The sequence below is a fragment of the Pseudorca crassidens genome, chromosome 2 (genome assembly GCF_039906515.1).
Source record: "Pseudorca crassidens isolate mPseCra1 chromosome 2, mPseCra1.hap1, whole genome shotgun sequence".
In the NCBI taxonomy this organism is placed as follows: Eukaryota; Metazoa; Chordata; class Mammalia; order Artiodactyla; family Delphinidae; genus Pseudorca; species Pseudorca crassidens.
In genome coordinates, this window is record NC_090297.1 from 116,867,752 (window position 1) to 116,881,111 (window position 13,360).

The 13,360-nt window shown below is 36.0% G+C and overlaps 1 protein-coding gene across 1 annotated transcript in view; it reads left to right on the top strand.

Annotated features, from left to right (window-relative positions):
• ATF6 (activating transcription factor 6) overlaps positions 1-13,360 on the top strand; it is a 219,850-nt gene that overhangs the window by 94,160 nt on the left and 112,330 nt on the right. The window contains exon 14 of the mRNA XM_067728453.1: positions 1,956-2,070. Coding sequence (XP_067584554.1) covers positions 1,956-2,070 — 115 coding nt within the window. The remainder of the gene's footprint in view (positions 1-1,955; positions 2,071-13,360) is intronic.

Below are 13,360 nucleotides of genomic sequence, written 5' to 3' on the forward strand. Positions count from 1 at the left end.
GGGCAGAAGACCTAAATAGACATTTCTCCAAAGAAGACATACAGATGGCCAAGAAGCACATGAAAAGCTGCTCGACATCAGTAATTATTAGAGGAATGCAAATTAGAACTACAATGAGGTATCACCTCACACCAGTTAGAATGGGCATCACCAGAAAATCTATAAACAACAAATGCTGGAGAGGGTGTGGAGAAAAAGGAGCCCTCTTGTACTGTTGGTGGGAATGTAAATTGATAACAGCCACTATGGAGAACAGTATGAAGGTTCCTTCAGAAACTAAAAATTGAATTACCATATGACCCAGCAATCCCAGTTCTGGGCATATACCCAGAGAAATCCATAATGCAAAAAGACACATGCACCCCAATGTTCATTGCAGCACTATTTACAATAGCCAGGTCATGGAAGCAACCTAAATGCCCATCGACAGACAAATGGATAGAGAAGTTGTGGTACATATATACAATGGAATATTACTCAGCCATAAAAAGGAATGAAACTGGGCCATTTGTTGAGACGTGGATGGCTCTAGAGACTGTCATACAGAGTGAAGTAAGTCAGAAAGAGTAAAACAAATATTGTATATTATCGCATATATGTGGAGCCAGAAAAATGGTACAGATGAACCAGTTTGCAGGGCAGAAATTGAGACACAGATGTAGAGAACAAACGTATGGACACCAAGGGGGGAAGCGGCAGGGCGGTGGTGGTGGTGGTGGGGTGAATTGGGCGATTGGGATTGACATTTATACACTGATGTGTATAAAATTGATGACTAATAAGAACCTGTTGTATAAAAAAATAAATTTTAAAAATTCAGGGAAAAAAATGCTGTAACTAAGCCTTCACAGGAACCTAACCTGTATTTCCCTTAGGAGAATGGTTCAGTGTTTGCTAATTCAGTGTTTGCACTGACTTTATAGGACTGTAACTACCATAAATAATAAGAATTGACTGTATATTCAAAGTATTACAGTCAGAGATGGCCTCTTGAGCACGTGAAATTATTTCAAAGGAAGTTCTTATGACTCAGTTATAATTTCCTTTTAGGTCAATCTTGCCTTCCTCTTAAGTTAATAAAAGTTTGATTGAAGGCATAAAAGAATATGATTTTTCTTTTTGAAGAAAAATGAAGTCTTTTTTTTTTTAACTCTAACTTTTGGGTGTTGGCTTATTGTGCTAAACAATAAAAGACCCTGAAAATATTATTAAGAACTATATTAATATCATTTGAGTATATCTTTTGGGATAAGATGTGCTCTGAGGTATTATAATTTTAGTTATAATTTTACCAAGGCACTGACTTGGTACTTTTAATATCTATGGCTAGCAGTTGTTGAGTGACTCCCATGGAAGAGGACCCATGCTTGGTACTAACATCTCTGACCCCAGTAACAGTCCTGAAAGGTTTATGTGGTTACCCTCATTTTATTGATGAGGAAACTGAGGTTCCTCAGAGATTGATTTCCCCAAGAATATCCAGTTGAGAGGCGGAGCAGGAATTCAGAGCCAGGTGTATTTGTTTCCAAATCCTAAGTGCTTTTCACCTTTCACACAGCCTCATAGACAAGTGCACCTTCACACATTTGACAGAACGGTGAAAGATAACTTTTCCTCAGACTTAATTTATGTTACCAAAATTTTAAAATCATGCAAACCAATGCAGAAATCTATTTTCTGGTACTTCTATTTTTTTTTACATGCTTTGCAATGCACTTGACTGGTACATTTTAGAGCCTTGATACAGAAATGAGAGTTTTGGCTTTAGTGAGTTGGATCTTACAAATATCCGGACCTTGAGCTTTTCAAAATGTTACTATAAAAATTGCTGCCAAAATACTGCTAATATTTTGGTTGAGAGAGATTCTTACAATTCAGAATGGGAAGCGTTTTTGAGAGGATAGAAATTTATTCGTTAAAGAACACTTTGCCACTTTGCCATTTTCTTACTTCAGCAGGAACTCAGGGAGTGAGCTACAGGTGTATTATGCTTCACCCAGAAGTTATCAAGACTTTTTTGAAGCCATCCACAGAAGGGGAGACACGTTTTATGTTGTGTCGTTTCGAAGGGTAAGTTCACTTTGAAAGAATAAAAGAAATAGTTTTGAATACCTGCTATATATGAGGCACTGAGCTGAATGCTGTGGAAGATAAAAAGATATGAGAGATAGGAAGCAATATAAAATAAATTGTATGAGTGGAACAGCCTAAGTGCTATAACACAAGCTTTATTTTGAGCTGTTCAGCGTTATGAAGTGGAAACATGGAGTTGATGCCAGGCAATATTTAGAAAATATAAGCTGCTTATTGATTTTTATTCTTTGTTTGTTTATAACCAACATATTATTTGTTTGTCTATAACCAGTGGAGAAGTATAAACATAAAAATGTCTTTTTAGGCTCTATTCCTGAGACTTTCTATCCCTCTTTTCTCTGTACTTCATCAAGCATTTACTCTTGCTAGTGAAGAATGTGTAAGATAATCAGTTAGCTTATACAAAAGTAAATGTTTATACGAGCACTTTATGTTACAAATGTGAGACTAAATGGGGAAAAAATGCAAAGCTTACTTTCATTCCATCTGCTTTTCCTCTAAAATGAAAATACATTCTGCATAGAGTTGCCATATGAATATCTCGGTTACAGTGCTGTATGTTAAACCAGTAACACATGAATGAATTAGAATTCCTTGGTAGTATGTATCCTAGGCTTTTCTTTTTCTTTGTCTTTTTTTTTAAAGGATGTAGAGAGTGTATGATAGAAATAAGCATATGCTAACAATAAACGATTCATTCTCTGATTATTGTCACCACTCACTGTCACTGAAATTCTCAGTTAACTCAATGCTTTTCCTAAGGTATAAATATCTAGCAGCTCAGAATTTTGGACCAGAGAACTTTGACACTTGAAGATTAGGGAAACCAAACATTTCATGTGTTTTTAGTTATTAATCAAATATGTTAGGAGATTTGGAATACTATAGTGATGGTATCTCATGATTTCTGCCTTTTCTCAAAAATTTCCTGTGTTCAGCTTATTCTCTCAGACATAGCTGGTATATTTCTATACTGTGCCAGCCTCCAAGTTCATTTTCAGCAGCAAGGGGGCAGCTGAGAACAGGGTTTCAGCAAGGCTCCAACTGTATTGGCTGACCAGAGCTTAGTATTAGCTTTGGGTTGACACAATCATGTTTAAAGTTGGCAGGGGTTGGGGGGTGGGAGTAAACTTTTTTGTGTGTGTGTGGTACGTGGGCCTCTCACTGTTGTGGCCTCTCCCGTTGTGGAGCACAGGCTCCGGACACGCAGGCTCAGCGGCCATGGCTCACAGGCCCAGCCGCTCCGTGGCATGTGGGATCCTCCTGGACTGGGGCACGAACCCACGTCCCCTGCATCGGCAGGCAGACTCTCAACCACTGCGCCACCAGAGAAGCCCAGGAGTAAACTTTTTAAGATGGGATCCAGCACTACGAAGAAGAGACTTGATACATGTTAAAATGAATGTGTTGAAGTATATGTTATGGAAGTTACCACAAAAGAATATTTTTAACACTGAAATAGCTGAATACATTTTCTTAGGTTTGGGATAATTTCTCTATTATTTGATGAAAACAGAACAGTATATATTAAAAGTAGCAATTGTCAAGCCACAGATTGACCTTACGACTAGTAACATTTTTCTAGGGAAGAGAACAAGTATTTGTTATGAAGAAAATTATCCTAGCCTTAAAGGGACTGTATTTTTACAAAGGAAGATGAATGGTGTCCTTTGTTTTGTTTTGTTTTGTTTTGTTTTTTGCGGTACGCAGACCTCTCGCTGCTGTGGCCTTTCCTGCTGCGGAGCACAGGCTCCAGACGTGCAGGCCCAGCGGCCACGGCTCACGGGCCCAGCCGCTCCGCGGCATGTGGGATCCTCCTGGACCGGGGCATGAACCCGCGTCCCCTGCATCGGCAGGCGGACTCCCAACCACTGCGCCACCAGGGAAGCCTGAATGGTGTTCTTTTTTTAAAATAAATGCATTACGTTTCTTGCATTTGTAAAAGCTACTTCTCATTAGTTTGCTGTGAAAAGTGCTACTAGAAAATTATTTATCACCCTCCCTCCAATCCTTTGATGTTGTAGAAAAAACATTCTCATGTTTAAGAAAACTGTTAGGACTCTCTTTCACATTCTGTTTGAGTTTTTCATTTCCTAATTACTGATTTATCATATCTTAGTGTTTTATATCAAGGTAAAGTGAGGATAAGCATGAACTTAACTAGATAACAGTAGTTAGAGAGAGACAGCATCCTTTTTCACTTTTTCTTTCTTTATTTTGTTTTAACAGTTGGGATAAGGAAGTTAATTTTATCATCATGACTATAAATAGTGTCATTGGACAGGAATTTGATTCTTAAATCCTGGATTGTTCTTTTTGTTCTTGCTAAAGTGAAAATGAAAGACATAATGATCTCATGCTTAGTTTTTTTTTTCATTTTTCCATATAAAATATTCTAACAGTTTCATCAAAAAGGCAAGTGGCATCATTTCTTGTGTAGAAAGATGTAGACTTTTTCTTTCATTTAGGCTCTTAATTTCATTGACAGAAATTATTGTAATTGATACTGTGCGATTACATTAGAAATTAAGAAATATAGGGATTCTCATGCCTCAAGGTTTTGCTTAGTATAAACCAGACTTAACAGAGCCAATAAGCAAACCATGTGGTTTTATTGTATAATTGGACATGTGTTTAAAAGAATATTTTAATATCTAAAAAAGTAGATGTAGCTATTGACTGTTTAGTATACCATTATTTAATAAAGCAACTCTTATGCTTCATAGCTTGGAACATACACTTGTCCTCATGGAAAATTGAAACAGTGGCTTGTTGTCACTCCTGATTCAACAGCAGCTCCAGTAATTCCATTTTAGTCTTTTTCACACATTGCTCATTCAGACTCCCTAAGCAGAAAGAGGATCTGATTATATATATAGTTGGGTAGAATTGCTGTGATAACCCTGGCTCATGATCCGTGGTCCATTCTTTTGTGACCAGGGAAATAGTGTTGATTTCATTAAATGTATTCTTTTGCTTTGTAAGCCAGCAACTATGCAAAAGGAACAGCCTGGGCCACTCTTCTGAGAAAATGATTGTGGTGGGCCCTTAGAGCTTCATAAACTGTTTATTATGCTACACAACACCTGCTTTAAAAAAAAAAGTTCTTTCTTGTATTGGTCCCTAGTTGTTTGATCTAAAAGGCTTGTCTTCTCATCTGTATCATAAGCCTCTGAAAGGCAGGAAGTGTCACGTGCTTTTTTATTACCACTCCTGACACTCAGCACAATGCTAGCCACTCAGTGCTTATCAAACAGAACAATTTTAGGTATGGTTCACTAAGAGATGTCACAGTAATGGAAGTTCATTGTTTTCCATAATCATTTAAAGGGTATATTTACATGTTTTGCTTGGAGAAATCTAAATCTGTTTTACTGATCTAAGAAGTAACATAAACAGTGAAGTCCAGCAGAACGTTCAGTTAGAGATGACCTGTCTTTTCTTTATTTATGGTTGTACTAGCCAGAGATGCATCAGCTTTGTGCTTGTTTCTGTATCTAAGCTTTAGAGCTAAAAAAAATCACCTTGGTGAAATGTTCGACTGTGAAATGTTTAATAGTCAATAGGGAGAACTTTGAGGTACTTGCATCCTTGTTTTTTTAATATTTGGCAGAGTCATTTGGGAGTGGATTGTTGTTAGACCTCACTGCTTTCTTTTGTGGAGAAGGGATGGTGTCTAGTATCTCTACAGATTCAAGCAGCATGAGCCAGAAACTTGAAACTTTGGACAAAGAATAGGAAAGATGCTAATTAATGCAGAAAGGTTGACTGGTGATGTTATTGGTTCAAAAGGTTTGCCAAAGGTTTATTCCCATGGAAGGCCATAATAGAGAGTTTCACAGAATGGCAATGATATTTTATAAATTAATGCCTAGATTAATACCTAATACATGCTTGTAAGAATGGCATATTTTCTTAATGTATATTATTTATTTCTTAGAAAGTTTTGTTTAGTATATATAACTTCATATAAAATCTTCAGAGGCAAGAGGAATTTCCTTAGAAATCAAAGGAAATTAGTTTATAAAGTCTACTTCAAAAGGATACAGCTTCTGTTGTTTTGGAACTTCACAACTTGAGTGTGCACATGGATCTTGGAGTTTGGCCATTTTCTTATCTCTGCTTTCATGGCCTTTTACAGATTCTTTGTCTGGCTGGAAAAAAAAATGTGACTAAATGAGTTCGGAAAGATACTTGCATTAAAAAGAAGTCTTATCTTAGAAGAGACTTTTTCAAAAACTTCTTTTAGAGGGCTTTTTCTAAATAATTGTTAGCTTACTTTGAGATTTACTCTTATCCAGGTCTTAGGCATATTGTAAAAAATAGAACAGAGTTGTCTGAGGATCCACTTAACCTGAATTTACTTAATGATTACATCAGTAACATTATATATCCATTTTCTCTTTCATTTATATACAAATACGGACACCTTTAATGTATACGGCCATTATAGTTTACAAACCCCTTTCACATATATCATCTTGTTAGTTCCTTACATATAATAAAGTAAGTATTCCTAGTCCTGTTTTACAGATGGAAAAATTGATGCACAGAGAGGTTAAGTAGCTTCTGTAAGGACACAAAAATGGTAAGCAGTAGAACTAGGGCAATAATTGAAGTGTTCTAATTTAATACAATGATTTTTTTTCCTTTACATTCTGGTGCTGCATTTTATTATTTTTATTTTTTTATTTTTATTTTTTTTGCGGTACGCGGGCCTCTCACTGTTGTGGCCTCTCCCGTTGCGGAGCACAGGTTCCAGACGCGCAGGCTCAGCGGCCATGGCTCACGGGCCCAGCTGCTCTGCGTCATGTGGGATCTTCCCGGACCAGAACACAGACCCGTGTCCCCTGCATCAGCAGGCGAACTCTCAACCACTGCACCACCAGGGAAGCCCTGGTGCTGCATTTTAGATTGCTGAATATTTAAATAGCAAAATTACTGTATTCCTCCAAAGCCAACCATGTTTTGTTGCCATATCTGCTGGACACTTTTGCTGGAGTTATTGCATAACAATTAAAATTTTTTGTTTGTTAATTACCTGATTGTAGATTAAGTGCTTTATTAGGTTACACTTTGATAATAGTAAAGAATAACTTAATGGTCTGAAAGGTTATAGTATAGCTTCAGATTTCAAACCAAGAGAATAGAATAAATAGGCTTTGAGAGTTTCTGGTTTCTTTTTAAAACATTTGAGGAAAAAAAATCTTTGCTGTGTCTTAAAAAGGAAGTACTTTAGCCAAAATAGACAGTATTTTAATGATTGGTACTCTAGAACTTCTCAGAGAGAAGAGTGGTTTTTGTGCATGTGTAAATGCATTTTATTATGCATTCTGTATATGGCATGCCGGATTCTTGAGATCAGAAACTTTTGATCTCAAGCTTCTTGTTAAATATGAGTTACTGTTGTGTGGTTTTAGGGGATTTAGTCATTTGTTCCTTGGCTCTGTAACAGATTCCTAGCTAACGTTAAAAAAAAAAAAAACAACCTGTTATTTGGATTTTTCAATTGCATACTGTAATATAACTTGTTTTATGTTTGAAAAATGATTGTTCAACAGTCTCTGTAACTAGACTTGTAAGTAGAATAGCCATGGGCACAAAGAATTTATAACTCATGAATAATTTGAAGTCTTCAAAATTCTCAAGATAGTGGGCAAGTCCATCTGAGTCAGGATAATTTTCCAACTGTTCGTTATTCTTGTGCTCTATTTGGTAGTCTTTATTTTATAATGTGTTTTTCATATGCATTTGTTTAGGCTCCTTTTTTAGCTGGCATGCTTTCTCTGGGCAGGGATAAAGTCTATTCCTTCTGTTTTGTCTTTCTACAAGGTCTGTTGCAATGTACTGCAGACTGTGCAGAGCAAGTCCTAAATAAATGTTAGGGCTCAAACTGCTGTTTATTTGTGCCTTTTTACCTTATCTTTTATGTCCTGCTGTTCAAAAGATTAGTAGAGATGGGGTTTGCAGAGATAAAGAAGGAAATTTTTCTCAATGAATGTTTAAAATTACTTTTGTATATTGAATAACCATGAAAAAATTTAAAATATATAGTCTACTTTGATGTGGACAAACTTTTAGCTATAGAATAGAATGACTTCTAAAGAAAGACATCTAAAGTTACCCTGATTCTTCAGGTAGGATTTAATAATTCATAAAGTTTTGATAGTTTCCTTCTCATAAAATTTCAGATTTTTCATAATGAGGGAAGAAAACATTTCCTGAAAGCAAAACTGCATTCTAAGAAAAGATATTTCTTCACATTATGAATATGTGAGGAAAAATGTTTTTTAAATAATTCATAGATACAGGCCTTAGTGACTTGCATTTTAGCCCCAATACTGTCACTTACTATTTGACTTTGGACAAATCACTTGTCTCTCCTATCTTCAGTTTCCTGATCTGTAAAATGATAAAGTTAGAGCAGATTTGCATTTTCCTTTTCGCTCTAGAAATTTATAGTATTCTTCTAACTCTGTGTGTGTGTGTGTGTGTGTGTGTGTGTGTGTAGGTATATGTGTGTATATGTGTTTCTGCGTGTGAACACTGTCCTCTTAGAAATCTATAGTATTGTGTTAAAACTCTTTAAAGTTACTAGAGTGACTCTCAGTCAGTTGGAGTTAGAACATTTTAAGGGTTTTGAAAAACAACCATAACAAAACCAAAATGTTGAGTTACAAGGTAGACCTGTAAATTAATGAGTTTGATTTTTTAATAGATGGTGGTCTTGTAATTTATTTAATAATGATCTTTATAGCGCTTATAATATGCCAGTCTTTAATCCTGAGGTAGGTACGATTATTGTCCTCATTTTACAGATGAGGAGCCTAAGGCACAGAGAGGTTAATTAATTTGTCCAATGTGACATAGTTTGGAAGTGACTGAGCCAGAATTTAACTGAGAGTCTGGCTCCAGAGTCTGTGTTTCTGGCCACTTCCCTATATTGCCTTTCTAGCACTTTTATGTCCAAATGCTGCCTTATCCTTCAGAATATTCAACTTGGAATTTAATTCCACTGATCTGTCTGTTCAAAACATCGTTTGAGTTGCTTTAGGTTCATTTCCACAGAGGGCAAGACCAAAGATAAAGCCCTGTGGAAAGAAACCCAAGAACCATGCTACGTAGAGTAGTAGTGTAGGAGAAATAAGAGCTACCAGGGAAACACAAAGGAAATGATTAGAGATATAGAAGGAGAACTGGAATAGTACTACAGATGAAAGTGGAAAAAAATCAACTTAGTTTTATTTTAAAACATGGAGGTCAAGGAAGAAGAGTTCATAAAGGAGGTGGTCAGCCGTATTGGGTGTCACAGAGCTCACTGAGAATGAGAAATGAGAAAAGCCCATTTGGCCTATATAAACATGGAAATCGTTGGTGACTTGAGATTACAGTTATGGTAGAGTACTCAGAACAGAATCCAGATTAGAGGCTAAGAGAGATTGTGAAGGAAATAAAGTGGTGGGCTTGGTAAATTTGGCATTGAAGGGAAGGGGAAATAGCCTGGAGACAGGTAAAGGGAAGAGAACTAAGGTGTTTGTGTTTGTGCGTGTATGCGTGTGTTTAAGGATAGGAGGGCTATGAAGGTAAAGTATAAAGTAAAGAGAGACTATTGTGGTTAATTTATATACATATAAATGTAAGAATGGAGTGCATATTTTATTTTTGACAGATGTTTTAAAGGAAAATAAACATGTCAATGTTTGTTCCTCACCTGTATTAATGTTTTTCTATTTAAATCAGAACATGGAGAAAGTTGAAGAAAAATTTTTGTTTATTTGCAGTAGGACTATAAAAAATAAAAGAGAATGTGGAATTAAAACCAGATTTCTAACAAATAAAATCATATTTAAAGTATTCCTTGGGACATCAAAAGTCTTCTAAATCTTAAATAAGGAGCTGACATTTAATAATGGTAAAATGTTTTTAAAATATAAAATTTGATAGAACTATTTCTAATTTAATTAATACCTAGATGGTCTTGGAGTTTTTCCTCATATAAAGTCAGAAAACTAGCAAAATAGACTGTTAAATCATTTTATGTTTAAACAAAATTTGATGCAAGCTTTTTGATAATGTCACAAAACTTAAATATGGAGGAAGCAATTACTATAGTTAGGAAAAGTTGATGATTTATCATCTGACTCAGGAGTAAGATCTGAAATGCTTGTGTCCTCCCCTCCCCCATATGTAGTGATTTCTTATTCTGGACTCTGATTTGTTTAACTTTGACCCCATCAGCAAATCTGAACACCGACACTTAGTTGGTTTTTCTTGAAAGATCCTAAGGCTCTAATAGGTGTGTGGCATTTATTTCAAGGCATTGATGCTAATCTAGAGTCTGTTATGGATGGGCTTTGAGGAATTTTCCGATTCCTAGTATAGGAATCTCACTGGAAGCCCGCAGGATGGACGATTAGCTGAGACCAGGAGTGTGGTATATGTCTAACTAAATAATTATGCAACTGTTTGCTTAATGTCTGTTTCCCTGGCCCGGCCTTAAGCACCCTGAGGGCAAGAACCGTCTCTGTCTTAGTTATCATGCTATCCCTAGTATCCAGCATAGTACCAGGCACATAGCAGGTATTCAGTAAATATTGAATGAATGAATGAACAAACTGGATACCAAATCCATCAGTTTGACATGCCATATTCTAAATTAGTTTATACCATTACCATGATGTGATAGACAATTTGTGACAGACCAGCTTCTTAACTACTTTTTTCAGGGCCATCTACGTCTCATGGTAAATCTAGAAATCAGTCTTTGAAAATTAGTAAATTTAAGTGCATTTTGTACAGCACAAGGAATATAACCAATATTTTATAATAACTATAAATGGAATATAATGTACACTTGAAACTAATATAACATTGTAAATCAACTATTCTTCAATTAAAAAAATAAATGCATTTTAAGAAGTTTAGGTACCATGTTGCATGAGGGAACTATATACCCAGTAAGATCTTCTCTGGGTTTCAGAGTTGAAACACTGAGCCTGGTAGTACATGGATAGAGAAGATTTTTTTCAATTTGGGTGTTAAACAGACTGTGGTGCCATTTTAAACACTGGAATTAATAAGCCGCAGACTGAATAAACTCCGTATGTATAGAGACCCATCTATAATGTGTGTCTTTGGTGTCCTAGAAGGATGGGACGATATTAGCATTTTTATCTCCTGCACAGTGTTTAATTTGAATATGTAAGGTGTTCAGGAAAAGCTTGTCAAACGAATCTCCCATAACCTATATTTCAAATAATTTAGAGTCATCTATGTCTGATTATAATACACCTAGAAATAAATCTTAAAACAAAAATATATCATACAGAATAAAAGGCCTCTGTTATTCAGTTTAAGTTTTATAGCTATTTTTCTTCTTGTTCCATTTGTTATTGAATAGAAATTCAATAAGTTTTATTCTGTTAAGTATGAATCTGCCTTGGGAGGGGATGTCAGATGTTTAATTTGAAGTTCTTTAAAGAGACTGGTTGCTTTCTTCCTCTTAAATGTGCTTTGAATTAGTAGCTTTCAGATATCTATTCGGGTGGAGGTACAAGCATTATAAAGAGAATGATATATAATCAAAAAATAATTTTTCCTTGGCTTTGGAATGAAAAAATATCCAACGCAGAGTTTTGCAGTCAGACATTTATCTGATCAGATATTTTTCCACTCATCTTCTATATAATTGACTCTGATCTCCAGGCTTCTATTTTGCCTAAAAAATCAGGCTTCAGACTCAACTGAGTAATAAGAAAGTGGAGGTCCTTAGACTGATGTAGAACAGTGGTTCTCAAACTTTTTGGTTTCAGAACTCCTTATATTTTCCAAAACACTTCAAAGAAATATTAGTGAGAAGAGTGGCATGGTTTTATATTTTTATGAATCTCTTTAATATCTGGCTTAGTAGAAGCCAGCTGGATTCTTATATGTGCTTCTGCATTAATCATTTCCTTTTAGTTGAAATATATGAAGAAAATCTGACCTCACACAGATAATTTAGTTGGATAAGGAAGGAATTTTTTTTTTTTTTTTTTTTTTTTTTTTTGCGGTACGCGGCCTCTCACTGTTGTGGCCTCTCCCGTTGCGGAGCACAGGCTCCGGACGCGCAGGCTCAGCGGCCGTGGCTCACGGGCCCAGCCGCTCCGCGGCATGTGGGATCTTCCCGGACCGGGGCACTAACCCGTGTCCCCTGCATCGGCAGGCGGACTCTCAACCACTGCGCCACCAGGGAAGCCCAGAAAGGAATATTTATAAAGCCTTTTCAGATAATTGTGGGTATTCTTCTTCGATGCTACACCAAAATTCAACAAGAGATATTTTCTTAAAGGGTAGTTGCAGTGTAGAAGCCAAATCTGAGAACTTCTAGCACTCTGATGCATTAAAATCTATTGGTCATATGTATAGCTGATTCACTTTGTTATAAAGCAGAAACTAACACACCATTGTAAAGCAATTATACTCCAATAAAGATGTTAAAAAAAATCTGTTGGTTTATCTTGCACTTTGAGTGGATCTCTTCCCCATGCATAATTTTGTAACATCACACTTTGGTCAGATGGAAAAAATTGGCTCACTGAGACATGGAGATCTTCCAAATGTTGACGTGGCTTATATACAATATTTTAAAAATCACATTGTTTAATACCACCACAAGTCTTATCTGAAAAGTCTTTAATATTAGGAAGCTGTTAAGTTCATGGCAGCAGATGCAGGTTTTTCAGAATTCTTGTTTTTGTCTGAAGACTCAAATTTTATCACTGTTGAAAAGATTGTCAGTTGTTTTCCTTCAAGTGGCAGCTTCCTTTAATTCATTTGTCTGTCAAATACCTAAGTCAAAATAACTATAATTTGTTTATCTGACATTCTTTAAAGTAAAACTGGTGTTACATTAAAAAGTAGCTAGGGAGTTCCCTGGTGGCCCAGTGGTTAGGATTCCAGGCTTTCACTGCCAGCCCAGGTTCTTTCCCTGGTTGGGGAACTGAGATCCTGCAAGCTGGACAGCACGGCCAAAAAACAAAACAAAACAAAAAACTTTGGGATCCAGCAGAAGTGTATTTCCTATTTTGTCACAGAATATTAAAAAGAAGTCTACTCAAGGGTCAAGATTTAATAAAATTAATAATTTTTTTTCCTTAAACTGACTTTGTGTGTGTGTGTGTGTGTGTGCATGTGTGTGTGTATCTGAACATGAGGTGATGAATAATACAGTGAACTCTAATACAGTTTGGTACTACTGTCTTGATTCAGGCTAAGGTATCAGAAT